This window comes from Drosophila busckii, chromosome 3R, assembly GCF_011750605.1.
Source record: "Drosophila busckii strain San Diego stock center, stock number 13000-0081.31 chromosome 3R, ASM1175060v1, whole genome shotgun sequence".
NCBI classification, from domain to species: Eukaryota; Metazoa; Arthropoda; class Insecta; order Diptera; family Drosophilidae; genus Drosophila; species Drosophila busckii.
Genome location: NC_046607.1, coordinates 18,078,987 through 18,106,333, shown reverse-complemented (window position 1 = coordinate 18,106,333; position 27,347 = coordinate 18,078,987). Strand labels below are relative to the sequence as shown.

The 27,347-nt window shown below is 41.9% G+C and overlaps 4 protein-coding genes across 4 annotated transcripts; 1 reads left to right on the top strand and 3 right to left on the bottom strand.

The window, feature by feature from the left end:
* Positions 1-181: 181 nt before the first annotated feature.
* LOC108602114 lies at positions 182-11,220 on the bottom strand. The gene is made up of 5 exons (XM_017990139.1): positions 11,157-11,220; positions 2,954-3,641; positions 2,165-2,376; positions 1,618-2,110; positions 182-1,545 (listed from the first exon to the last, which is right to left on the bottom strand). The coding sequence occupies exons 2-5, from the start codon at positions 3,444-3,446 to the stop codon at positions 407-409; spliced, it is 2,337 nt and encodes a 778-aa protein (XP_017845628.1). The 5' UTR covers positions 3,447-3,641; positions 11,157-11,220; the 3' UTR covers positions 182-406.
* A 2,966-nt stretch (positions 11,221-14,186) lies between these two features.
* Positions 14,187-15,146, top strand: LOC108602092. The gene is made up of 2 exons (XM_017990116.1): positions 14,187-14,617; positions 14,678-15,146. The coding sequence occupies exons 1-2, from the start codon at positions 14,398-14,400 to the stop codon at positions 15,052-15,054; spliced, it is 597 nt and encodes a 198-aa protein (XP_017845605.1). The 5' UTR covers positions 14,187-14,397; the 3' UTR covers positions 15,055-15,146.
* LOC108602091 lies at positions 15,057-18,031 on the bottom strand. Its single transcript, XM_017990115.1, has 5 exons — positions 17,780-18,031; positions 16,965-17,726; positions 16,679-16,808; positions 15,333-15,657; positions 15,057-15,273 (listed from the first exon to the last, which is right to left on the bottom strand). The coding sequence occupies exons 1-5, from the start codon at positions 18,022-18,024 to the stop codon at positions 15,143-15,145; spliced, it is 1,593 nt and encodes a 530-aa protein (XP_017845604.1). The 5' UTR covers positions 18,025-18,031; the 3' UTR covers positions 15,057-15,142.
* An 8,676-nt stretch (positions 18,032-26,707) lies between these two features.
* On the bottom strand, positions 26,708-27,316 carry LOC108602642 (trafficking protein particle complex subunit 1). Its single transcript, XM_017990787.1, has 3 exons — positions 27,163-27,316; positions 26,959-27,101; positions 26,708-26,903 (listed from the first exon to the last, which is right to left on the bottom strand). The coding sequence occupies exons 1-3, from the start codon at positions 27,259-27,261 to the stop codon at positions 26,708-26,710; spliced, it is 438 nt and encodes a 145-aa protein (XP_017846276.1). The 5' UTR covers positions 27,262-27,316.
* Positions 27,317-27,347: the final 31 nt, after the last annotated feature.

Here is a 27,347-nt window from a genome sequence, read left to right as displayed (position 1 = left end):
ACAGACGGTCGTTTAAGTATATTATTTAAATAGTTACACAGTTTTATTTTTTTTCTTTTTGTTGATAACATGCAAAAATTCTAAGCAGTTCCACTTATACATGTAGGTAAATACATTGACGAGTATGCACAATATACGTTATTTGTTTAGTTTATAATAATAAAATATGTATACACGTAGATCTATTTAAACAATTGACTAAGTTCTTTAATTATATACAAAATAAATGCACATAATTTGCTAATTCGGCTGGGACTGTGTATGCGTCAAGCGTTTGCTAAGCATTAAGTTTATCAAATTAAAATATATAAATTTAAATACTAAAACTCGTGCTAACGACTTAAAATAAAAGCTTTGACTTGCGAGTATTTTTTGCCTAGACTTCAGCCGGCCGTTTGCTGCGCGGTCAACTCTCTATGCTGCCGGCGACTAGGGATGAGGACGAGGACGCTGACGTGGGCACCAGCGGCTCCGAATTGCGATGCACTAAGATGTGCGGTGCATCAGTTGCTGCTGTTGCTGCAGTTGCTGTTGCAATGGCAGCAACTGTTGCTGCATGTGGCTGGAAAATATTAAAGAGATTGGAATGCTGCATAAAGTTGCCCATTGATTTCAAGGGACTAAAGAAGCCATCATGGTTGAGATTATTGTTATTGTGAGCAGCTGTTGTTGCTGCTGCTGCTGCTGGAGTTGCTGTTGCTGTGATGTTGTTGCCTTCGGCGTGCCTTTGTTCATTGGTGCAGGAGCAGGAGCGACTCTTCTTGCGTGAGTTACGTGTCAGCGCTGTGGACTTGCGATACTTGGGCTTATGACCAGGCCGCAGTGGCTGCGAGGCGCCATCAATCACATAGACGGCATTCGGCTGCGGCAGGCAGTGATCGCTGCTGGAGTTGCCTGCCAGCAGCTTGGAGCGCAGTTGCTGCGGCAACAGTCCATTGCTGGGTGAGGTGCGTGTGGTGCAGGGTTTGCTCTGCTCATTGCTATGTGGCAATGGTGCCACAATGTCTTCACTGTTGCTCTCATGCAGCACACGCTGCTGACTAAAGTAGTCGGTGTCATCGGAGCGCAGCTTTTCACGCATGACACAAGCCAAGGAGCGACGCAGCTCAACAGGATCGACGCCTTGATTTCTATTGCTACTGCATTGAGGTACAAAGACATCCTCATACTCGGCATCCTCGGGCAAGCTTAAGCCATCCTCTGGACCCGTAGAGTAGTTATGATTATCATATGAGTAAACGCTGTCGCAGCGTTGCGACTGCGCTGGCGGCTGCGCTGTTGCAGGCACCGATACCGAAAGGCTGCTGTCATGATCGCTCTCCGCCAGCTTGGCGCTTGGAAACTCATAGCTTACTTCGCCCATCTCGGCGCCGCTGCTGGCCTCCACAATGTTCCACATGTCGCGCTCAATGTCCGTGGTGGCGCCTACAGCAGCGGCGACAGTTTGGTTGATGCTGTTCACGCAAGGAGTCAGCACGCCGCACTTGGGCAGCAGCTGCGAGTTCTTCAGCGCCTCCTGCTGCTGTCGCAGCCAAATGGGTGAATCTGCAAAAGCAATACAGGCATTAGTTGTGGCTGCAGCAAGTGGAGGGCAGAACAACGCGCACTCACACTCACCCACATACATGCGCGTGTGCGTGGAATTGCGCATATTGGAGTCCATGGAGTGCAGCCGATGCTGGCTGGCCACTGAGAAGCGATGTATAGCCTCCGCCTGCTGATCAATATCCACGCCCATTAAACGCAGCATTAGATTCTTTAGCGCCAAGCGAAAGTCTTTCAAATGATAAGCATATAGCACAGGATTGACTGCCGAGTTGAGATGCGAGAGTATAATGCAGAAGAGCGTCAGCTTGGGATGCACATAGCAGTCCGGACAAAAGGCCTTGACGCAGTTTATGGTGTACAGCGGTATCCAGCAGATCATGAAGAACAGCACTATGATTGATAAATTCTGCGTGGCCTTGACATCGCGCTTGCGTGCAGCGCCAAGGACACGCAGCATGGTGCCCGTATGACCAGCACGTCCAGGTGTGGTGGCATGTATTTGCGCCGTAGAGGAGCGTCGACTCAGATCCGAAGCAGGATTCATAGTAACTATTTGACGCACCTGCAAAATGAGAGATTAAAGCAAATCTTCAAGCCAATTTAACGCTGCTCTTACCTGTTTAATGATTACACGATAGATATGCGTATAGAATGCCAGCATGAGCAGCGCTGGCGTAATGATGGTGGCAAAGTAGAGAAACACCAGATAGTTGTAGTCCATGACTTCGACAAAGAGACACTCCTGATCATGCGGCACATCTGCATGCCAACCAAAGAGCGGCAGAAAGCCCACAATAGCGCCAGCCACCCAGCAAACAGATATTATAACTGCAAAGAGCAAGCAAGGATTACAAATGGTGAAGGGGAAGCCTTTGAAGCGCTGCTGCCAGTCCTTCAAATTGCAAACGTCACATCACGTCACGTCACAGTCTGTCTAATGACTCAACTAGCAATGACCATAATTTTAATTCTCTGGCGTACAATTGTTTGGCTTTGCTGCAGCAGCAAGTGCTGGTGCATTGAACCGTCAATGCAGCTAAATGACGCATACGCCATGTGACCCCCAAATAGCAGCATATGAAGCACATTTACTTCCAAGTAATTAAATTGTAATAACAAGTGGACAACTATTGAAGCAGTCAAGCTCAACTAATTTATGCAAAGGCAAGTTTTGCTGCAGCATATGTGAGGTTTGAAAAGTGAGTGCAGACTTAATCAAAGAGCTGACCTAGTTAGTCGACTGCACAGCTGCTGCAAAAGTTTAAGCTCAAACATGCCCAACTTGGCTGTTTAAAACTAAAGACAATTGCGCTGTTTATTAGTTTACATTGTGTGGCAGCAACAATGAGCGGTCAATGAGCGCAACGGAAACTTTTAGCGCTGCAGCTGCATCCTGTGTACTTACCAATGGCTGTGCGAGTGCGCACGTTGCGCGAGTACGCCATGGGATAGAGTATGGCCCAGTAGCGATCCACGGACACGGCCACCAGGCAGAATATTGAAATGGTGCAGAGCACGACGAGCAGCGAGACGGTAAAGAGGCAGGCATGCAAATTGGTGGGCAGTCCGACGGAGGCCAGTATGGCAAAGGGCACGCCCAGTGAGCCAACCAGAAAATCAGCTATAGCTAGCGATACTATATAGTAGTTGGTGCGGCGACGCAGCTTGCGCTCGCGCTGGAAAACAATGATGACCATTAGATTGCCAATGATGCTCACAATGGCCACAAGTATTTCGAAGACTGTGTATGGAATGTTGAGCGCCGTCTTGGACTCCTCCTCCAGCAGCTGCGTCTGGGCAGCAGCATAGTATGGCGTGATGGGCAGATTGATTAGGTTCTGCGAGCGATTTGTAGTGAATTGGTAGTCGGTGATCGAGATAAAGCGATACTCGGACATGTTGCTGGCTTTAAGTTCTTTATTAAGCTAATTAGTTGTGCAGCTGGTGGCGCAAAATTTCAATTATATTGTTAGCCGATGCGTGTATTCCTTAATTGACTCGAATTGATTACACCTGCAGTTGCAATTGCACGTTGCGTATACGCCATGTTAACAAGCCAGCATGCGCACGGCTAGTCAGCCATGCTTATTTATCTGCGAAAAATGCACAAAAAGTAAAAAATAATTAATCTTGTGCTTCTTAGCGAGCGCTATCTATTGATAAATATGTGCCAAAAATATGTTTACAACGCAACTAAAAGTCGATAGCATCGCGCCTGTTGTGGCTAACTAAAAATAATTCAACAACAATTTATTTAGCCTTTGGCATGCGGCATTATCTCTGAGCTATATCTATTTCGCGTGCAGCGCCAAATAGCAATCAAATCAATTTGCCCGCCATGTGCGCTCGAGCGACCCACTGTGCACAGTTGGCGTTTCGCCTTCGTCTTTGGCTTTGCGCTGGCAAGCAGCTGGCCAGGATATTGCTATATTGTTTACCACAAGTTGTGCATAACAAACGAGCGCTCCACTCAGCTGGGCAGCTGTTGAGGCGTGAGAAATGCATTCTTTTTTTTTTTAAGCGTTTAAATTAATCTGCAGCCACTTTCTGCTGTAGCATCAATCAAGCTATGACAACAATTGGCGCAACATGAAAACGTTTTCCATTTAATTGACTCCGCTAACCCAAGAGTGCTGCTAACCGCGTGTTGTCCTTGAATGCAGCTGCAACTAAGTGAACACTTTATTAAAACTCAAGCATGAGCAGCAGCAGCAGCAGCACTTTGAGCTACTTAAGCCTTTGGGCAAATTAACGCAACGCTTTCGATGCATAACAGCTTAACGCTTAACACAGCAGCAGCTACAGTGAGTTCATGGTAGCTCGAAAGGAATTAAGTTGGCTTTGAATAGTTGACACTTACGCTTTTGATTGGAGTTTCAGCTGAAATGCAAATATCGCCTGTTCACTTTAGTGGCAAATGGAATACGTTTGTTTCCAAGCTCCCCAAAGGGCTGTTGCTGGTTGCGTGCCCAAGGCTAACATTTTGCGTAAGTCGCTTTTGCGTAATTGGCTTGCGTCTAATTAATTCATGGAATTGCAGCGCGCTATAGGCAGCGGGCAACAGGCTGCCATATAAAAGGATACGGACAACAGTCGGCTGGGGACACGATTTATGCCAATTGTAAACTGATGTTTTAGCCTGTGGCCTACGCATTCATGTGACCAACAAACAGACAGACAGTCGGCAAACAGAGCAACGACAATCAGCCAAATGGGCTAAGCAGTGTCTGTATTGATTTTATTAATTTGGCTAATACAATTAGCGCCTCGGCTCGTATTTACACTTGCTAAATTGCTTTTCAAAACTTTACAGTTCGCCCTTCAGCGCTTTGATTTTGATTTGTATTTGCTGTCATTAAGCATGCAATATATGTTATGAATGGCAAGCATAATTAAAAGCGTCACCGCTCCGCCTCAGCGACACGACGACGTGAGTGGCAAATCAATTTCTTGTGTACTTGCATCCCCAGTGGCAAGCAGCTCATAACTCATACGTCCCATATGCCTCTTGGCACACACACACACACATGTTGGCTGCTGCAAATAAATTGTAACAACTTTTTTCTCTGCTTTACTCTATTGCGCATTTTGTGGTGGTGGTGGTGCTGCTGCTGCTTCGTTGTCAAAGAAGAAGCAGAAGCTGCAAGTGGCACTTAAGCCGTAACCTTGCACAGCATAATGCGTATTTGAATTTCAAGCGCTGTCAAATTCAGCACAAATATTCCACTTATCACTTGGTTACGCTCGAGTACTGCCAATTGTAGCACTAATGGGGCTCTCCATACAGCCGAGAGAGTGTTGCAAGTCAAGACTTTAAACTAAACTTAAAGCAGCTGCTATACTAATTTAAATATATATTATGCAAAGTCATGGGCTAGCTAAAAGTTACAAGCTGCGCCCTAATAAAACAAATAATTAATTTTGGGAGCGCTTTTCAATTTGCTGTGTGTGTGTGTGTGTGTGTAATTTATCTTTGGTTACTATGCTAGGTTATTTGAGTTGTGCTATCGATTACAATTGCTGTAAGCTTAGACAGCTTCAAATGGATATGCTGAACTTGTTTAAGCTTTGAAGCTCTGCTTACAATACAAAATAACTATTGTAGGGGCTGCTTATCATTGCTGCTTATCACTAGCTGCATGTATTTATCACGTGTGCAAGTGAAACTGAAACTGAAGCAATGCAGAGAGAGCGCTAATGCAATTGCTGTTTACCTTTCGGACTAACCCCTCATTTAGGCAGCAGCGCGTATTTTAGTTGGTTGGGGCAACATATGACGCGCTTCCCATGTTAACGTCAGCCCTTGTGGCGAAACAAATAAACGAGCTGTCTGGCGACGCTAGATAATGTACGCTTGAACCCAAAGTGAGTAAGCAGCAGGGTAAACTAACTAAACTGCTGCCTTTTTGGCAACATGTTGAGCTGGCCCTGGTTTATCCTGCTATCAGCAAACACTTTACATCAGCAACAGCAACAGCGACAGCGACAATTTGTTTATCTTATTCGCTGTAAACATATAAACAAATTGTACGTAATTAAATGTTATGAATTTGTTGCTCTTATCAAAGCTCCAATTCGCTTGATAGTCTTCATTTGCATACACACACACACGCACACACACAGACACTTTGAAGTGTGTAAGCAGCAGCTCAATTTGCAATTCATACTCATATGTTAGACATATGAGCAACAGCAGGCCGTCCACTGAATTGATTAGTTTTTTGGTATGTCAAGCGACCCTTGACTTTGCCAAAAATCAAATCAATCAAACTGCAGGCCGCAAAGCTCAAAATAATTCACAATTTTGTTGAATTACAACCCCAAAGGAGTGTCTTGTGTTTGTGTGGCGTATGCGTAATATTCTATGCTTCAGCTACTTTCAAGTGAAATTGCATATTATCAAAAGCAAAATGCGCTCTGCTTTAATTGTAATGGCAAAAGTTTGTGCTGTGATTGAATTGCGCTTACGCATGAAAAGTCAATATGACGAGAGCGCGGCGACACACTCAGTGGGCAAATCCATCATAGGCTGCCATCTTTAGCTGCTTAACAAAAGGACCTTTGTCAAGGACACAAACAACAAACAAACAAACAACAACCCCTGACTTTGCATAAGCAATCGCTAAGGCGCTTGTAAGCGCTGTTGGGCTTTAAATAGCCGCAACCAGCATAAAAACCGACAAATCCAAAACAAAATACAAAGCACAAATATTTATAAAACCAATAAAGATTCTATTGACAAGAGTGAGTTTTGGACACAATGCCAAGGTGCTATGTAGCTATGTAGTTACATGCAAAAGGACACACATGCTAGCGCACACATCGTTTGCATTTTTGTTGATTTTGGCGCAATGACACGCATCTCGTTATAGTCTCGCTGGATAGTCTCTGGACCCACGCAACCCCAATGGGACCTTGGGCGCTATACGTGTGTGCGTATGTGTGTGAGTTCACCTACGTTGAATGCCAATGCCACTGTCAGGGGCTAAGCCAGCAGCCACAAAGCCACTCGCATCCCAATGTGCTGACAAGTTCGCTTAGTGTCGCCACGCAAAGAATTTTGCACTGTTCTCGTTTCTTTTTTTCTGACAGCTCGTATAACATTAAGGATTTCTAACTGCGTAGCTGAAAATAAAGTGTAACTACAGCTGGATACAGATTGGGTTTAAGTCTAGACTCAACAACTTAATCTGCATATGTATATTTTAAATTTATTTAATTTTTAGAGCGAAGTCGAGAGGCTCTTAAATCTTTTCTCTTGACTATAATTGCATAAAACGAACCTGATATATCAATTTCAACTTTACTCTATTGCTGATCTAATAAACTATTTCATTTCCTAACTATTTCCTTGCTTTTAAAATTGTTTGTAACTAATTTTTAATTCCAGCTATATATATCTGCCATTGACTGTGCATAAATAAATAATTAGCACAACTTCAAGGCCTACTTAGTAGCTGTTGTAGGCTACACATAAGTCTTGGCCGCTTTGGCTGGCTGCCTGGCAGTTAAATTTAATTACAATGCCCCAAAGTCAGCCTAAGCGAACCGATTGCCTGTAATAGGAGCTCGTGCAGCTCGTGCTAGGAGCCAAGCTAATAAACTGTGGGGCCAACACTAGCGTTAAGTGTTCATTAAGAACAACGAAAAGAAGTACGTGACCATATAGAGGGAGAGCCCAGGCCAACCATAGCAGCCTTTTCAGCGTTGGAGCACTTAAGACAAACAATGGCAAGTGTGCGACACTCTTTGGGTTGAAACTCAATAACTTGTTGCTTGTTGGCTTTAAGTTGCTTTCGACTCGACTCGACGCACTTCCGGCGGATGTGCCACGCACTCGATTGACTTGACATTGAACTTAGCATGCAAATAGATCAAATTAAATGCAGACGGCGTGCGACTAAACTCTAAGCCAATTAAATACATTTTAATGTCTGCAGCGTGCAACAAATTTGGCTTCATTTGCATTTAAATGTATGCGGTGAGCAACAGTCTTATTATTATTATTATTATTAGTTTTGAATTTTGATAACAGTCAGCGCGCTCCATAGGCGGCTAGAACAGGAGAGCGTCAGCCAAAATTGTCGTTTCCATAAAAAAAATATTTCTTACTTTGTTTTTTTAGCAAAAGCTTGACGCTGACGTTTAAGACTAGATAGCTGGCTGGGCGTGGACGTGCAGTTGCTCAGGTACGCCAAGAGTCTGGCCACCCACTCAGGCTTGGCCTTGTGTCTGTGTGCCTGGGTGATTGCCTGCTTTATTACTATACTATATTATTCTTATTATTTTTATGGCCAAATTGCGAATCGTCAATTAATTTGCGAAGCGCACAGCTCAGCTCAGCTGCCAAATGGCTTTAATTATTTAAATAAATAAATAAGCTGCCATGCAGTGTTAAAATTCTGAATTAACGCTTGAGCAGACATGTATATATGTATGTGTGTGTGAGTAGCGGTTATAACCAGTGCTGACTGCAGCATAAATTTGTCATACAATGCCTGCCACATCATTTATTAGTAAAACATAATTAATAGACAAAGATGAATGCAGCAGAGGCATTGACCAGTTGACCAAATGACTGATTGACTGATTGGCGGCTGTTGCACGTGCAATTATCTGTGTGGAATATTAATTTGCAGCGTGTGCAAGCCATAAGGCTTGCGTATAAAAATGCTGACGGCTGCCAAAAAGAGTGAAAATAATTTACGAAAAAATACTAGAAGGCACTTTGGCGAGTCTCTGAGGCTGAGCTGTTGACATGTGCGCATAGTTTTATTATAAACATTTATGTATATTTCAATAAGCATGCAGTTAAACTTTGCATGTGTGCGTGTGTCTCTGTGTGTGTGTGTCATGCGCTTGCCAGCTGCTACAATTTGCCATATCAACTAATCCACTTTAGCCTGACAGCGCTCGCTGGTCATGCCCATATACTTACTTGCATTTGTATATGTGTATGCGTGTACACAGACAGACAGACAGATAGACATACAGACAGCTAATCCATGTCTGTGTGCGTTACAAGCAACAGCAAGCAGCAACTGCATTATGAAAGTTTATATTGGCATTCAGGCAAATGGAAAGTTATGACAATTTAGCACTCAAGGTCTCTGCAGAGCCTGTGGCGCGCTTATAGGAAAATGAACTTGCTAAATTTGTTGCAGGCAATGCAATTTATGGCAAATGCGCGCTCTCTCTCTCGCTCTATATTGATTGAGTTTAAAATTTACATGAATGTAATAATCTAATCAAATTGTATATGCTTGTGCTTTTATTTTAAACACACTTTGCTATGCTAAAAAGGTTAGCTATCTGTCATACACGTGGCACGCTGTTGCTGTTGCTGTTGCATGCTTATCAACAAGCGTTTAAAGTGCTCGTAAAGGGCTGTCATTAAATGACCAAGTGATGTCAACATTAGCTGCTTCCCATACCCAAGCTGGAGCACACGCCTGTGCGTTGTGTACGCAAGCGAAAAAAGGGCCAACGCTCCATTGGGGATTTGCCAGCGTTGCCGCCATTCATCATAACAGACACTCACAGGCTGTCGACCTAAACAAGCCAGCCATGCTGTCAAAATATTGACACCAGGTCGCTTTAGTTAATATGCTGCGAAGGTCAACTGCACATTAAGTGCAGGCGCACATGAACTGCAAGCGACAGAGCGAACGAGCGAGCGAGAGCTGTCAAGCACAGTTAAGTTCATTTGGGGCGTGGCTGTTGCTTTGCTTGATTTATATTTGCTATTGTCATTAGCGTCGTGTTTATTTTCTAATTGAATGTTAATTGGTGTGTGTGTGTGTAGGCCGAAAAAAGTTTGACGCGATTTCCCTGTGCGCATTGTTTACCAATGGCGAACTTGCTAAAATTTAACTTTTGGGCTGTTTACCTCGCTTCGTGACTTACTTTTAATTCAAATAATCGCAACGAAATCAGTTGCGGCCAGAGAGTGCGCGAGACTTTTTGAGCAGCAGCGCAATCAATAACAAAAATCTTATTTGGCAAATTTGTTATTATGAATCTGAATGATATTTGACGTCGGTATCAGTGCGTAACAGCAGCAGCAGCAGCCATGCTAAAAGCCCCTGATGAGTGTACACGACGTATGTGTCATATTTTCAGCATGTTGCGCATACGCACCGTTGCACACAACAGTCAAATTTAAATTAGATTTAGCACAAGAACGTTAGCTTTAGAATTTCTATCTATATTTAGGACTGTCTTTCGCTACAATTATATTGCTCAAAAGTGCATAAGTGTGTGTGTGTGTGTAACCTCAAGTAGTACTAGGCTTAACCGGAAACTTTTAATTCAATTAATTTATACACAAAGGCGCAATCAACAACAGAAGACGATTACGAATGACTGCGCTGAGTGGCCCCAATGCATGCCACCAATCCCTTTGCATGTGCAACAGGCAAACTCACACTTATATATGTATAGACAGACAGACATTGTATGCGAATTGCGGTTTGGCGGGCAGCTGCATGATTTTGTAGCTGGATGATTTTGGATTGCGCGCGAATCTGTCGCTATTAAGATAATGTGCGCTCAGCTGCCTTTTGATGTGCCCATGGGCAGCAAGAATGTATTTCGCTCGATTTGTTTTGAGCAATGCAAATATTATTTTTTGCCATAATTCAAACAGCGGGACTACGTCTACGTTTTACGCAAATTCGTTGATCTCTGGCCCTGGCCCTAGAGCAACAGGTGAGCTGTTTTATGGCTTATGCTCAGCTCGTTTATCAATGTTGAGTGTTTAATAAACTACAGCAAGATTGAGTGCGAACAGCTTCATAGACTGCATGAGCTATAGCATGGCAGCCAAATTAATCACGCAATAGTTCACAAAATATTTACAAATTAGTGCAGCTCATAAAAATAAACATTTATATGTATGGTCAGCCACTTGGCTAAACAATTTGTTAGCTTTAATGTCAAAATTTTATTGATTTTCTTAGCGTATTTTTGGGGCAGCTCACAAACACACATAAACATATGTTGGCGTACAATTGTCTTAGCATACAATTAAATATACGATTGCTATATAATAGAGTTCATTTCAGCTTAACTGCTTAATTTAAGTTCTAGGTCTTGCATGAATTTACCATCAGTTCACTTAATTAGTTTTTTAGCCACTGCCACTGCACACATAAAACGTTTTCAATTCGTTGCGTTTTCAAATTCACTTTGAGGCTTAATTAGTGCAAAATTTTTATAGATTTGTTTTAGCGAGCGCCAACGCTCACCTGTTGCGCCTATAAAAAACGCTTGGAGTATTTGCGCGCTAATTCAATTGACACTTTGGAGTTGCTACTAAAAACTTGCATGGAAAACTTTATTTTTTTTAAATTTATTTTTCGACAAGCACTTATGACTTTTTGTTGTTGCTGTTGTTTATTAGCTTTTTATATTGAACAGAAAATTAGTTAGACCAAGTGTATATTTATTTAGTTTTTTGGTTTTTAGCACTGAAACGCGCCACGCTGCGAAATTCATCCGCGCTGCCCAACGCTCGTTGGCAAAATGCGCAAACAAATTGCTGGGATATGCCGCCCTGCTGCTGTTGGTCCGTCTATCGAACGCGATAGCGCCGTTCACTGGCGATGACGACTGTTGCTCCCGAATGCCACGACTGGGATTCGTTTTAGGGGCAGTACCAGTACCAGTACCCACAAGCAGCCCCTTAAATGTGTTCGCATGTTTACGTGCTTGCGTGCCTGTGTGTGTCTCTCTGTCTGTGTGAGTTGTTGTGGTGAGTTTTGAATGGCAATTCTATGGCTGCTCGTTCGAACTACGCGCCTGCCTGGAGCATCAAAGCGAAAGTTAAGCAGCAGGAGCAAATCTCTGCATATGAATGTTTATTGTATTTACGTTTTAGTGGCGCATAAAAATGCGTATAAACAATACACATTGAGCATACGCCATGTTGACCGCTGGCGTTGTGTTTATTTTTGGCTGCGTTGTAAATCTTTTTTACATACTCAGGGACACCAATATAGACGCCGAAATATTTATATATGTTTTCTATACTATGCTGCGCAGCATAATTGAGTTCTTTGACTTTAGAATAAATGTGTGTGAGCGTGTCAATTGGCGGCACCTTCAATCAGCCGCGTATATTGTTATTGATAGTCGATTTTCTGCTGCTGTGGCAGATCTCCCTAACTGCTTATTGCTGGTGGCCTGTTGTGGACCTTGTGCCGGCCATCGACGTGGCCCAAGCGCATGGCCGCCGAAATTTAACGGCCCTGCACATATATGGGCGAAATCTATTATGTTTGCGATTTTGTAGTTTTAACGAGCGAGCGTCTTAGCAGTTCAATCATAAATTTGTTTGCCGCATATTAATTAAAATTTGCTTATGTTGTTATTGTTGTTCATGATTGTATTGTTATTAATACATGGGCACATCATTTTATTGACATTAGATGCACGTGACAGGCGTGCTGAATATTTAACTCATTAACTATCAGCATATTTAAAACTTTCAAATATAAAACACCAAGCAATTTAATTTATTTTAAATTTAAATGTTATTTACTCTATATCAGTATCAATATTTAAATTCAACTCATGAGCTGGGGGTGTGCACTCCACAGTAAATATGGCCCAGCCATAAATTGCATGCATGCTCGATTAAAGTAATAAAAACACTATTACAAAATGTATTTATTTAATTTTAATTGTAAGCCACACACATGGAAATCTTTGTAACGTAACAGTATCCAGAATTATCAATATAAATTCAGCTCATGAACTGGGGGTGTGACAACAGTCAACAGTAAATATAGCCCTACCATATAAGATAGCCATGTGCCATTAAATTGATAGAATTTTGTAGATAAACAGATTAATATTATGGTTCAATGACGGAAGACAAATCTAAGTAAACAAAATTCTTACGATTAGTTACAAATTGCAATTTCAGCTGTAGCTATGTCTATTACATTTTAATATTTAAAATGCTGTGTTTATTTTTATTTTTAAGATTAGATTTTAAATAACTAAATTTTGTATATTCAATGCTCACATTTATTCTTCAGTGTAGGTTATGTTAAAGTATCGAATACACAAACCTTTTAAGCAAAGGCACATTTTCTTTTGCCAACTGACAAAAGCTTGCTGCTACAACGATTCGCTTGAAATTTACAAATGTGCGAATAACACTTGCAACAAATTATTGTTATGCATATAAACTAACTAGCAGAATAAAATTTAATTAAATAATAAATAAATAAATTTATAAAATTTAAATACGTTTGCTTGTAATTCGATGTGGTTTCAAATTGTCAGGGCTTGACTCATCTAAAAGGCGACATTTTGTTTATAAATAAGTTAACAAATAATAAAGTGTAAACATTATTTAAGATAAGCGTTTAAATTAAATTCAAGGCCGCCAGCTCATGTAATTAATTTTAATAAACAGCAATCCAAGTCATCTTCTACGCTCCACTGCAACACATGTCAGCCACTTGGCTCCAGCTAGTCTCTGCTGCATTCATAGGTAATCAGATCGCACAGTGTCTGCCAAAAGTAATCGTATATGCGAACACAGCCACAATGAATGAAACAAAAGACACAAGCACAAGCTGCTGCCAAAGAACGATGAGTAACTCCACACACACAAATGTGTGGGGCTGGGCTTGGGGTTAGTTGTACAGATCTCGAGCGTGGAAATTGTAAACAAAGTGTCGGAACTTGTGGGAAATACATGTGGCGGCTTCGTTGAGTGCTGCACTTGGCTGCGCTTGCAAAGACTGTGACATTTGTGAATATCAGGTTACCAACAATTATATGCTACTATATATGAACTTAATAAAAGCAACAAAACTGTCTATAGAATGATATAAACAAAACAGACAAACTATTTGTGGGCACAGTGGAACTTGACTAGAGTGGAATATAATGCAAAGTGTTGAAGATATTTTTGTTAAGTAAAATAGCTTAGCGTCTGAATCTTCCAAAGCCAATTTTCAATTTGCTTTATTTCAATTAAATTATCATTATAATATTTAAACATTAATTTCATCTTTAATTGATATATTTAATTGACAGCGCTTTTAGCGTTGTTCGCCTGTATTTGAAATTAAATTTACATATGGTCATTATTATATTCAGACACATGGACGACGACGACGACAACTGAACTGAGCATTAAGCACATATTAATTAGTCAACTGTCTGGACAAACTTGTGGCGTTGGGTGTTCTCCCGCTCTCGGGCAGTCTTTGGCGTCGCAGCGAGCGGTAAAGATGTGGCGCAGCATAAGCGGATTAGATAAAGCACAAAACTCAAGCACAAGTCACGGCCTGGCTACGATTTGAACTAAAAAGTGAGACATTGACCATGTGTTGGTGGGCACGTGTCTATTGTACAGTTTTGCAAAATTTATTTGCGCGCTTCTATGATAAGCTGTCCGAGCAGAACTGCGCCTGTTATCGGCAGCGCTGCGGCGGCAGCTGCTGCGGCGGCTATCGGCGTCAGAGCAGCAATGATGACGCCGCCAAACGGGTTTCCATAGCGCTGAGCGATGATGAGCGGCCCCAGCATGATTATGTCATTGTGGGTGAGTTTGAAGTGATAACAAAGCAATAAGCAAACAATTATAAATTTTGATCTATGGCAGATGAGGCCGATGCCAACTATGTGGAGATAGAGCAGCGTGCAATAGAAACAGAGTCGTATTACTTTACCGTAGATCGCGCTACGGCGGAACACATGCTGGCTGAACGTGAGAATGGAGCCTGCCTGGTGCGTCCATTCAAAGCATCAGACTTGTATATAAAATATGTGGTCAGCATCTATGCGGATCAGCAGTATTATCATTTGTTTGTGCGCCAAATCGATGGCAGACAGCGCTACGGCATTGGACAGCTCAAGGCGTATGAGCGTCACTTTGCTTCGCCCTGTGAGATTATTGAATTCTATATGCAGCATGCGCTGCTCTGCAGCAACAAGCAGCGCAGCCAAAGCGTGCAGCTCAAGCCCATCAGCTGTGCCTAGCATAGAGTTTAGGTCAAGATTTATTGGATTAATGTAAGCTTTATGTACAAAATGTTGTAACCTAATATGTAAGTAAGTCTGGCAGGCATTAGGTAGCCACGACGGCCTTGAAGGCACACTGATTGTTCTGCATCAGAGCGGGCCAGAGGAAGGCCTTGATTAGATCCGAGCGGCGATCCGACTGTGGATGGCGTTCATGTTTCTCCGGACGCAGAAAGCCTAAGCACAAAGTTTGTAATTTAATATTATAATTGTCGAATAAACATTGTTAAGCTTACCCAAATTGAAATCCGTGTCGAGATAGTAAGGCGCCTTTTGATTGATCATGCGCCAGGCCAAGCGCACACAGGCGCTGACGTAGTGCGTCAATGGCGGACACGTCTCCAGGCAGGGATACTCGTGCAGCGTGGATAGCACCTGATTGAACACCGAACGCTCAATCTCGCCCAGCGGAAAACTCTCGATGGTCTCATGCAAATGATGGCGCACCGAACGATCCAAGGCCAGCGTCGTCTCGCAGCTGCTGTCCAGCGCGCAGTTAAGCACACGGCGCACCTCCAGCACCTTGCGTTCCCGCATACCGTGGCACAAGCGAAAAGAAAGCTGCGGCGAAACGTGATAAAAAAGAAGTAACATTAAAAGTTTGTTGTGTGGCTTAATCTGCCAATCATTATCAATGGTTCAATAACAGCCCACGGGGCCAGTCAGCCAACAACGTTCCCAAACTCGGCCTGAGCCGGCCAATTGCTTGGTGTCATTCATCTCACTCTCGATCGCGAGCGAACTAACTCGCTATCTCTCTTTCGATTTTATTGCCACTTGTCTATGCAACGAAGATCGAAAGTTATTTATCTACAACGCCAACGTAATTTCTCGCAGCTGCAGGCGCTTTACTTTCTTCTATAATACTTAATCAGCGACTACAGTTTGCAACGTGCTTCAAATTGATATTTTGCAATAACAATTTAGCTGCCCAGCTACCGAACGTCATAATCAATAATCAATTCGAGCGGCTACACTAACAAAGAGCGGACTGTTCTACTCTCGCTCTTCATAAGTGAGCAAAGCGCTTTGCTCTCTCCAAAAATTAACACACACACCTGTAATTGAAGCGAGCGCTCTGTTCTCAATTCGTGCGTTGGTTTCAGCATGCAAAACACACTCACACTCTCACTCCCATTGTCGCTCTCACCTACTGCTGCCTTCGCTCACACCCACAATTGAGCGCAGCCTTCGGCCTCTACCTGAGCTATGTAGCCTTTGTTCTGAAAAGGTTTTGCTCAGTCGTTGCAGATCATTTGAGCAGTGCAGACGTGTAACAGTGGCTATGGAAAATTTTCTATGCGCTTTCATTTAGTTTGTCGTTTGACTTTAACTTATTTAATATGACACTTTACTTATCTATTATTATTATTTTTGCATGCTTCAATTTGATTGTTGCTTGATTATTAACTTCTCTATTATTATTTGATCATACTCCATTTTGATTGTTGCTTTACAGATTTAATATGAAATTTAAATATCAATAATTTATTTATCTATTTGATTATATTAAAAGCTTATTTTACTTTTAATTTTGATTATCGCTTGATAAGCCGTTTATTAATATTATTTGTATGCTTACCACAATCATGGAGAAGAGTATTTTGCCCTTCAGACTATGTGCGTGCTTCAGTTGCGGCAAGCTGTCCAACGCCTCCAGGGCGTCCGCTCGATTCTCAATGTAGAGATTTCGATAGAGCGACACCATTTCGCTGTGAAATAAATGAAAGCGTAGGCAAGTTGTTGTCAAAGACAAAACAAGTGAGAGTCTGAAAATGGGTTAACAATTGACAAGCAGGCGGGGGAGCCGTTTGTTGCGTGGGCGCATCATGTCAAGTGCCAGAACTAATTCAATTTATGTATGTTACCTGGCCTCTTCATTTGCCGAGTCGTCGGAGTGGTAGCCATCGCTGCAGCTGCTGCCGCCGGCGCTGCCCGTAGCGTTGGCTTTATTAGTGACAGCTGGACTGGGTGGCAAACTCTCGGGTCCCATCATATGCAGCACTACTTCGCAGCCGCGTGAAAAGTTCATGAGCAGTCCAGCAGCTGGGCGCTTTTCAATATGCGCCTGCGCATCCAGGCGCTTGACCTGACCCACGCAGGATAGCATATCCTTGTCGTTCTCGACGCGTGAGCTGAGATTCTCCACCAGCGTTTGCAGCTGCTTCAGCGCCGGCTTATCCAGCATAGTGAGCAGCGTTTTGTTGTCAATCAGACGCTGCTGGATGTCGCCATAGTTGATGGCCAGCAGGCGTTGATGTGAGGAATGCGCTGGATCCTGATTAACAGTCACCATGCTGAGCTCCTCCAGCTTGTGTATGGCCGTTTTGTAGGTGTCCACATGACGTTGCAGCTCCGTCTTGAGCGCCACATGCAGCGATATCAGCTGACCAGTAGCATCTGTAGTCAAGCCATGCACGCCCAATCCTTGCACGGCATTGTCAAAGCTGCGACGCCGCTCCCGCAACGCCTGACGCAAGCTGGGTTCGTATTGCGCCAAAGCTTGCAACAATTTGCTGCAGCGCTGTCGCAGTCCCGACTCGTGTGGATTGGCAAAGAGACGCACCAGCTGCCAGACAACAGTCTCGCTAGGCACATCCGGCTTGGGTGTGCTGTTCAATGTGGTTAATCTGCCAAGCACGCACAGTTAGTAGAGCTAACTAACATATATGCGTCTACTTACCTTGTGTAGAAAGACTCCAGCAAATAGGAGCTGTGTGGTAAATGCTCCAGCAGCAGATCCAGCGGCAGCTCGGCAATGACGGAGTGCAGCACTGAGGGTCCCAGGCGACCCACTACGCCTGCCGCTTCGCGATATTGCCTGCCCTCGGACAGCAGCATCAGCCGACGCAGCACTTGGCGTGGACTTGTGAGAAATTCGCGTCCATCGCGCGATGGACCGCGTATGCGTTCCCGACTATCCGCCATGGGGGGTATGTGAATGCTTTGATAGAGCGCTGCTGCAGAGGATTGCGCTGGCTGCAGCTGGCTAATGGCGTCCTGATGATTCTTCAGCAGCAACTGTTTCCTGTCACACAAATTGGTGTCCAAGTTAAGTCTTATGCGCTATGTATGTGAATAATATGAATGTGGAAATGTTGTATGCGACGATGAGGCGATGAGGCAATGCGTCCATGAATATGCGCTTACAGTAATTTGGGTTCCATGACTAAGGCCAGGCGTGGGAGAGAACGTCAGCGAGTCCAACTACAAGTGGGTGCGTACTTGGTCTGTTAATAAAAGAAATGTGCAATTGTTAATAAATAGGAAATCTCTGTGTCTGTGTCTGGGTAAGAATTCGCGCAACAAGACAATTGCCACTTTCTCCGCTGCGCGTGCTCCAAGCCACATAATTTATCATAACTTAAGCGTCACGCGTAATCACATTCAAACAACAACATCAGCAACAAGTGTGTGTACAATTGTTAAGGAAGTACACATGCTTAGCAATGAATGTGATTGCAAAAAATAAAAAGTCAAATAAAAATATGTATGGGCTGGTGGGAGTTTTAGTTCCCATGACAAAGTGACAAATAGGAAAATGAAAAGCACAAAAGGAATTGAAAGCCTTTCGCTGTAACAGTAATAAAACAGATAAGAAATAAAACAGATAAGATCGAGACATAATTATGCATTAATGAAAAAGAAAACAAGGCAAGCTGCAAGGCTTGAATTAATATTTTAATTTATTTTTATAAAATATATTATCAATTTTGCTGTCAAATTTGTAGCTGCTTTATAATGTATTTAATACCTTAATGTAATATACACTCAGCTATATCTACTCATTATATTTGCCACATAATTGTTTTTTATAAAATCTCCGCTGCACTACTTAAGCCACATTTAACTCATTAAATCTCTTGTGTTTTGTCTGTTCAACTCCATTTACTACTATTTTGTTTGGTTTAGAGGTATTTTGCTTTATTATTTTTTCCCCTTACACCATTGTTTATGTTGCTTTTTAGCATTTCCACCTGTTTGGGTTAATGTTAATGCAACAAGCACTTTTACATGGAATTTGAGCGCCAATGCGCTGAAGCTGAACCACACCGCTCTCCCCCCCTTTCATCAAAGTAAACCACAAGCCTAAGAAAACAAGTAAAATATGTTTGTGTTCTCAAGAATTAAACATTTTTAATGTTTAGCAACAACAATGCTCGTTGGACAACAAACAGAGACAGAGACGTAGACGGAGACGGGGACAGAGATCAACCGAGCGCAGCGAGTGTGGCATAAAGTGGTTGGTTGGCTGACCCACCCAAAAGAGTTCAGAGACTAGGTGCATTAAAGTGGTTTTGAGTTTCATACTAAATGCGCTTTAGCAATGGGCAATGTGCCGTTATGCTAAACTAGGTGTGTAACTGTGAGAATTTATATTAGTTAAGATCTTTGCATTCACGCAAATCAATATTAATTTGAAAGCATTGATTATTAATTAATTGCCGCAGCAGCTGCTGTGGGAACCGTTGCCGCAACGTGTTGCACAGGCAGCGACAAGGATTTAACATAAGATAATGCAAAGACAGTCACGCAGATCACATAACTGGAGACAGCATGACAACATGACCGTGCTAAAGCAAAAAGATTTAAAGATATACACGTACTATAAACAGTGAAAGAAATGTTAGGAAGAAAGTGTTTGTCAGCTGCTAGAAACTTCTACATAAATTTTGCACAGTGTATGGGAATGGGTGGCCAAAGAGGCGCTGTGATTACATTACAATTATACCACAAAGGGCGACAAATTGAAAGATGCGGGAAACAGAATCATAAAAAAAACTGAGCTGAGCTGAGGTTGACAACTCCGACAACGGTTTGCGCTTGGCTGAGCTTCAGACTTTGGCTTAGACGAAGACTTGGCTAAGAACATCAGCAAACGGAAGCCAAGCTATAGAACAGTCGCTGCGGTATCATGTATCTGTTACTTTTAGTTACACTTGGCGTCTTAGCTGACAACAACAACAACAATCAAGACAGAAGATGAAGATGACGCTGACGCTGACGATAGTTTAATGAACCCGCAACTGGCGTTGGAAATGTGAAATGATTTGCTGCCAAAGACAAACATAACTTCTTTTTTTTACGAGTGTTATTACAACAATTTGTTATGTGGTTTGCCATTCGTTTCGTTTTACAGGCCAACAAACTTCTAATTGCCTGAGCCAAGGCACTTCGCATGCAATCGAGCGACTTCTATAACTAGCTGGGCTCTCAAAAACTGAAGCGTGTGTCTATCATTATGATTTTATTAATCCATTAAAAGATCTGTAGTGCAATTAGCTGGTGAGAGCACTGGCCAGCAAATTGAAGAGTTCTATATATTTTATATAGCAAATAAATTAAATCAACAGCAACTTTTGACCCCAAATGTTGGCCAAGACAATGCGTAACGCTTCAACAAAAATTTAGCATAGCAAAGAATTTCTAGTTAACAAACGTTACGCTCTAAATTTTGGCCTGACCATATTTGTAAGCCTGCTCTGAGCCAAGTTTATTGATTGGCTTTAACTAAGTTGACTGCTGTTGTTTTTCTTTTTCGCTCTTTGAGCTGGAGGTGTTGTCTGAAACGAGAACAGACATTGCCCCCAAGCAAAGGTTCTAGCTATTTAGGCGCTAGCCCAGACTTAGACTTAGACACACATAGGTCATTATAATTTGGCAGGCGGCTGGCTGACTGGCTGGCTGCCCCAACTCCCAAAGAGCACAACAATCTTAAACAAATTAACGTTTTCGTGCCTCTGGACAGTGGCAATTATTATGAAAATAAGACAAAAGACCGCTACAAAAAAAACCAAAAAAGTTTTTACCAGCTACAAAAGTGGGTTAATTTCATTCAATTAGAATACAACAGCTACCAAGCTCATCTTTATTTTTGTTTTTATTTTTATTATACATATTTTTCTTTTAAAAGCTTGCTCTGTTAATTGGGTGCGTCTATGGGAACCAAACACAATCGATGGTGAAATTTTTGTAATAAATCTTAAATTTTTGTTTCAACTTACAGCAAGGTCTTGGCACTAATCCGTTGTGGAACTAACTTTTGATGAGGATGCTTGTGAGCATAACCAAAGTCAACGGCTTTCTTGGCAATTTTCACTTGACAAGCCGAAAGTTTTAACGAGGCCAATGGCAACAGCACTGCAATTGCAACCGCAACTCACTTCACCTTTACACCAACAACAAAAACAGCAATAGCAACAACAACAATGCCAAACATTTTTGCACTTCATTAACTTTTTCGAACATTTGCGGCAAATGCCACAACAAAATTCTTGTCACCTCTGTCCGCGCGTTCCCCTCGCTCATTCAAAAAGAGCCACACGATTAACCGTTCAACGCGCACGCGCCCCCACCAGCAACTTCGAAGACGAATATATTCAGTCAGCACCAACAGCACTCACGACAAATCTTTCACTCAACAACGAGCGAATGGCAACAAATGAAAGAGACCTCAATGGGAGCCACCACACAACCGAGCGCGGTAAAAGTCAAATGCAGACTGAACGAATGTCATGACCGAAAATGCGCCAACAGGTAAGCAACAGAGAGTAAAGTAAAACAAAGTTGTTGGTGCTGCTGCTGCTGCTGCTGTGGCTAATGTTGCTGCTGTCGACGTTTGGCTTTGCGCAGATGTTGCTGAGGCTGCCGCTTAATTTGAATGGTTGGCAACATAAAATACAAGAACTAATCGCTGTTGTTTGTTTGTTTTTACGGTTTTGTAAAATATATATACAAACGGGTATTTTGGCAGAACTTAAGCTAAAATTATAATAAATTATTAGACAAATTCTCAAAGAAGCGCTGGCTATGAAAAACATTATAATTCCTGTCAAACTGAATATAATTCTGTGCAACTATCTGTAGGGTATATAAGTAGCAAATATTTACTATATCTTTTGCTGAAAATTGGATTTTCCTTTTCATTCAGCTATTTGCAGCTGCTCTTGAATCTTTTGATGTTGATGTTTTCCATATACTCTAAGTTATTTGCCATCTAAGGCAGCGTCTCCATTAATTTATGCATTTTCTTAATATTATCAACAAACAGTTCAATGATTGCTATGCAAATAAATTGCAAATGTATTGAAATTTCTTTAAAAATTTCTCTTTCAATTTCTTAACTGTGCGGTTTTGGCTACTGCAGTTGACCCAAACCCAACAACGATTTCTATGTAAATTAGAAAAATAACAAGACAATTTGTGGCCAAACACGAAACAGCAAAAAGTTGATGATGTTGCAACATTTAGAAATCTATCGCAAGAGCAACAATGTTAATGCAAATCAAAAGCAGCTGTTACAACTTTGGTGGGCTGCACTTGGCCGTGCCGAAATCAAAATAAGCAGAAAAAAAACCTGACAGCAACTGCCGCCCAATTAGTGTTAATTGCCCTTTTCATTTCATATCAACCAGGTGGGAATGGGTGAAAAGTAGACATGCTTTGCATGAGCAACAAAAAAATGCCGAAACCAAAGTAAAGTAAGTGGTAAACTCCCAGCAACGTTGAGATTTATGGCCAATGATTAAAGCGCCAGTCTGATTGCCCAGCGTCCAAAGCGGCGGCCTTAAACTCGTTGATCTTTTGCATACTGTGGAAGAGTTCATCAAGTGCGGCAGCCTTGTCGGAAAATTGCAACATTTTTCACGTGTTATTTACGCGTTAATCGTACGCAATTGAAAGACGCTACCGCGTATGAGAAACAATTAAAGCCCCCACAGAGATGGTTTTAGTGGTAGTAGTGGGGTATTTATTTGCGCCAGGGTTGCCGCCAGTGCTAGTTACATTTAGTGAGCTTAACAGGGCGTTAAGTTACGACACAGATACAGATACAGATATATAAAATATTTTACTAAAACAAACAAAGCACACAACTCAACAGTCGGTGAAGCATTTGCAGCAAGTACAGTAAATACTGCAAAGTAAAGTTTGAACAATAGCTTGACTAAATTTAGCTTATAGTTGAGCTTAACGTAGCTTTGCTGTCTCTACCTATTTAAATATAGTTATTATAAAGTCAAGGTTATTGTTAATCGTGCGCATCTTAAAAGCCTCTGGCGCTCTCCATAGTCTAAGAGTTTTCCCAGCGCGCGCTTCCTTTTCCTTTCTAAAAACACATTTCACTTTTCACGCCAACACTTTTCACAACAACTGTGCCAATATTTATGTGAAATTGCAAAACCCGAGCAGTCCACATAAGCTTTTCGTATTTATTTTGATTTTTTTAGTGCCTGTCTTCGCATTTCCAAACCGCTTACCAAATCAAGTAATTAGCTTTTTGATTTACTAAACGCATAAAATTGTCAACTTGCGTGTTACTTTTTTGTTTTTGCTGCCTCATCAAATTGTATTTCATATACGCGGCGGCAGCAGCTGCGCCTGCGCACATTTCACCTGCGAGCTAACAACAGCAACAACAACAAAAGCAGCAACAACAACTCGCTGCAGGCAACCACTTGACTTAGTTAGTGGCATGGCAAGCAAGCGCGAGTTGGTCTTCGGCATCGACATTTCTATAAGCCATAGCTCACTTTGGCCAATACGCGTGGCATTTGTTTGTTGGTTTTGGCTTTGGTTCATTTTGCCTTCATTGCATTGCATTTTTCCCCCAGTGGGGACATCTTTGCCGATTGCTCTGCCAATTGACGATTTCTCTTTCTTGGAAAAGTTTTGCAATAATCATAAAATTTTAACACAAATATTGAGCAAAGTAATTATTACAAATAAATGCGAAATGTTGTAGATAATCAACAGATGCGCAGCTGCAACATTTGCGCCGCCCCCTGTGGCAGTGACAATGCAACCGCATATACAGTTATATCGCATTTGCTATTAATTAATTAAAGACGCTGGCAAATAATCATGATTAGGTGAGAAATAGCAAAATTAAAAGACAGTCGACCTGTTTACCTAATTAATTGTTTTTTACCTTTGCACCAGCAGCGAACATTACGTGTCCCAAAAGTTGCACGCCAGCAAAGATAACCAAAATCTAAGCCCCTGACCTATAAGAATTGAACACGCATGCCAAACATTATTATTTAAGGCTACTGTTTGCTTAGAACGCCGCAGTTGTTATCACTGCATACATCGAAGCTATTTGAAAATTTGAGAAATGTTTTCACACGGCCACCAGGGTCCTTGCTGCCAAGGCAATAGACATTTTGCTCCTGGCTGGAGAGCACCACCTCACTGTCATCAGCCATATTATGGCTATCCGACTTTTGGCGAAGTTATATTCAGACGCACTCTGCTTATCGGCTTTGTATATTTTCTTTTCAAAATGTTTTGGGTTTGAAAAATAAACGTTAAATTATTTAAAGAAATGCAATTGTAATTGCTTTTGTTTCATTTCACAATTTCCATAGTCTCGGCAATCATTGTGCAGGTCAGCGACGAATAAAAATAAACAAATACTATTCACAACAAAATAAGTAAATGACACCTGTTATTATCTTTATAACAACCCATAAATAGATTTAACTAAGCTTCATATCGCACAGCTCAGTTCTCACGCTTATTAAAGGTATGCGAGCAATTGCACCAGAATATGCGCAATATTATCAGAATTTATTTTCTATTTAAAGCAATCGCTTGCTACTGCTGATTCAGTACGAACCATATCGTTGAATCGTTTAGATTTAACTATACAAGCAAAACAAAAATGTTCTGGCGCAACAAACAAATGGAGCCTCAAGTCAGCGACAGTTGCGAAATGGAAACCTCCTCAGGTCCATGCTGGACAAGGCATCGCCATCGCAGGCACCACTGGCATCATTGTTGCTGCCACACAGCTCCAGTAGCACAGCAGCAATATTGTCACTTTCGGTGTAGACCCACACATCCTAGAAGCTTTTTTCGTGATCCGACCAGTAAGGATAATGCCAAGGATGCCGCACCAGTTTTTGATTATAGCGAAAACTACAATTAAGCGCACTATATGCATTTCATTAATTTATTTACTATTTAAATTATTGTGGCATTAAACTTAATTATCTTTTGAAGGCGAGCTGTATTAAAATAAAATTAATGTGTAATTTAAATTCTTCTAATATAGCTTATAGTTTTTTTTGCCTATCACAGCATATATAAGTTTGTAATAGATGAAGATGCAACAGCTGTGGTAAAAGCTCATTTCCGCTGTTGCAAGCACACAAAGACATCATCTTTTGTTGCAAGCGCTTAGTATTGATTTAGATTGCTGCTAACACGAATCCAGTGAGTGAACTTTAACGACCTGTAATCATCCTCAACGGATGCAGCATGAAAACAATTCAATTTCATGGCACATTATGCGATCAACGTTTGTTTAGTTATACGTTGTTGTTCTACAATGTAGCTGCCACTTACATAAGCTGCACGGACTGGCAAAAGCAATTGGCAATAGAGGCGAAAATTAGCAAGCCATAAATCGAGAATTATGGACGCAAAGTGCGCAGAAGACACGAGCAAAACATCAAATCGAATTGATGTTAAGACGCTGGAGAAAATTCATTGCCATTCCGAATCGACGCAAACGAGCTGCACATCATCTGGCTGCCAAATGACCAAATGGCCAAAGTGACTTCTTGGGAGGCAGCGGCAACAACTTTCACAAGCATTTCGCCCAAACCACCAATCGTTGGCTTTCAGACCAGCCTGTTGCTGCTGCTGCTGCTGCGATCAGATTGTCGCTGGCAATTCTTATTACAGAATCAGGTGCAACTTTTGCTTTTGCTCTCAGCTTTCGTGGCTGTTGTTGCTGTTGTTTATGTCACTGAACTGCAGCAGCATTCAGGCCGCACGTTTGGGTTGACAGTAAAAGTAAGTTTGGAAAAGTGAACGCTATCTTATTCGACCCACATTGGGCTGAAAACGTTTATTTATATATTCGCAGCAACGGATGTTATAGCCATACGCACCTCTTGTGGTCGACACATTTTGGAAAATCGGCGTGCATCAGACAATTGGGTGGCCCAAAGCCAGCGGCTAGTGTCGAATGTCAGCCGTCTGTGTAGATTAAACCGGAATCGTCGTACCCGTTCAATATAAAAGCAAAAGTAAGAAAATCTTAAGTTTACGCACCAAACGAGCAATTGGCGTGACTTAATGATGCATAAATCAAAGCAAAGCAGCGCCAGCAAGCTCGCAATGAACTCAAGACACACACACCTAGATGTCTGCAGACGCTGAGGCAGAGACGACACGCAGCATCTGCATAGTCAGATTCAATGGTGAACATGCGACGCTCACCCGTCGTCACCCGCCCAATGAAAGTAAGTGGCTTCGAGCTGTAAAAGAAAAAAAAAGCACATAAACGAAAAGTAAAAGAAAACTGATAACCAGAATTTCCAGCCACGCGGCCAATAAATAGCAGCAGCATTGCAGCAACAACCTTTTTTGGCAGCCAGATCTGAAATTCTTTTTTTCTTTTTTAACGCAACGCATTTCACTTTTTAATACTCTTACAAATGATGGATTATACGACTTTTGAATCAGATTTCAAACTCAATTTTTAAATTCAAATGCTATCGATTGATTTGCCTTTGGCGCTGACTTTAAAAAGATAGATAAAATAAAAATACAGATCAAGCTGTTTATATACAAAATTTATTTATTAAATAGTAATTGCCTAAATATTTCTTATGCCAAAGATAGGTGATTGCTTGATAAACTCATCGAGCTTAGTTTGAAACAGCTCTGAAGTGACAACAGTTCCGGGTGTCCAAAGAGGATCACGTACCACATACTCCACCCACACCTTGGCGTACAGCTGTTGTAATAGCTCCTTTACATTAATGGCCGCCGTATCTGTGTTCAGCACAAATCTGCAAATGGGACACATTTTAAGCAACCTGCTTAAGTTAGTTGGGACTTACGCACTTAAGACCGGAGGGCGTTTCCAAATAATGTAGAGCATAGCGATTTGTTTTATAATAAAGGAATCCTTCACGCGGGTCGTGTGGTGAGATCTTACTGACAAAGGATTTGATGGAAAACAACATGCCGTATGTGAGTTTAGCTTCCTGCAAAATCAACAAAACTTGGAGTATATTAAATGTACACATCAATGTATTGTTGACTCACCTCCTCCCGTGTGATGCCAGACTTCTTGGTTCGATTCCACTCAGCGTAGTGCATTAGCGTGCCCATTTTGTCAAAGATATATAGGTTAAAGATCGTCATTTTGCACAAATAATTAATATTACGAGAATAAATAACAATAAACAATGGTGTGACCGTTTCTTTTAGATACAAAACATATGTTCGCA

What these genes read in the sequence shown, in the direction of transcription:
- LOC108602114 (XM_017990139.1), bottom strand. Translation starts at nt 3,446, where the DNA reads ATGTCCGAGTATCGCTTTATCTCGATCACCGACTACCAATTCACTACA. An exon ending in GCGCACTCGCACAGCCATTG is followed by an intron (nt 2,377 to 2,953) that starts GTAAGTACACAG and finishes TGCTCTTTGCAG; the next exon opens with TTATAATATCTGTTTGCTGG. An exon ending in ATCGTGTAATCATTAAACAG is followed by an intron (nt 2,111 to 2,164) that starts GTAAGAGCAGCG and finishes CTCATTTTGCAG; the next exon opens with GTGCGTCAAATAGTTACTAT.
- LOC108602092 (XM_017990116.1), top strand. Translation starts at nt 14,398, where the DNA reads ATGTGTTGGTGGGCACGTGTCTATTGTACAGTTTTGCAAAATTTATTT. An exon ending in GCATGATTATGTCATTGTGG is followed by an intron (nt 14,618 to 14,677) that starts GTGAGTTTGAAG and finishes GATCTATGGCAG; the next exon opens with ATGAGGCCGATGCCAACTAT.
- LOC108602091 (XM_017990115.1), bottom strand. Translation starts at nt 18,024, where the DNA reads ATGGCGGATAGTCGGGAACGCATACGCGGTCCATCGCGCGATGGACGC. An exon ending in TACTCTTCTCCATGATTGTG is followed by an intron (nt 15,658 to 16,678) that starts GTAAGCATACAA and finishes GTTTCGCCGCAG; the next exon opens with CTTTCTTTTCGCTTGTGCCA. An exon ending in CGACACGGATTTCAATTTGG is followed by an intron (nt 15,274 to 15,332) that starts GTAAGCTTAACA and finishes CTTTGTGCTTAG; the next exon opens with GCTTTCTGCGTCCGGAGAAA.
- LOC108602642 (XM_017990787.1), bottom strand. Translation starts at nt 27,261, where the DNA reads ATGACGATCTTTAACCTATATATCTTTGACAAAATGGGCACGCTAATG. An exon ending in CTGGCATCACACGGGAGGAG is followed by an intron (nt 27,102 to 27,162) that starts GTGAGTCAACAA and finishes TTGATTTTGCAG; the next exon opens with GAAGCTAAACTCACATACGG. An exon ending in GAAACGCCCTCCGGTCTTAA is followed by an intron (nt 26,904 to 26,958) that starts GTGCGTAAGTCC and finishes TCCCATTTGCAG; the next exon opens with ATTTGTGCTGAACACAGATA.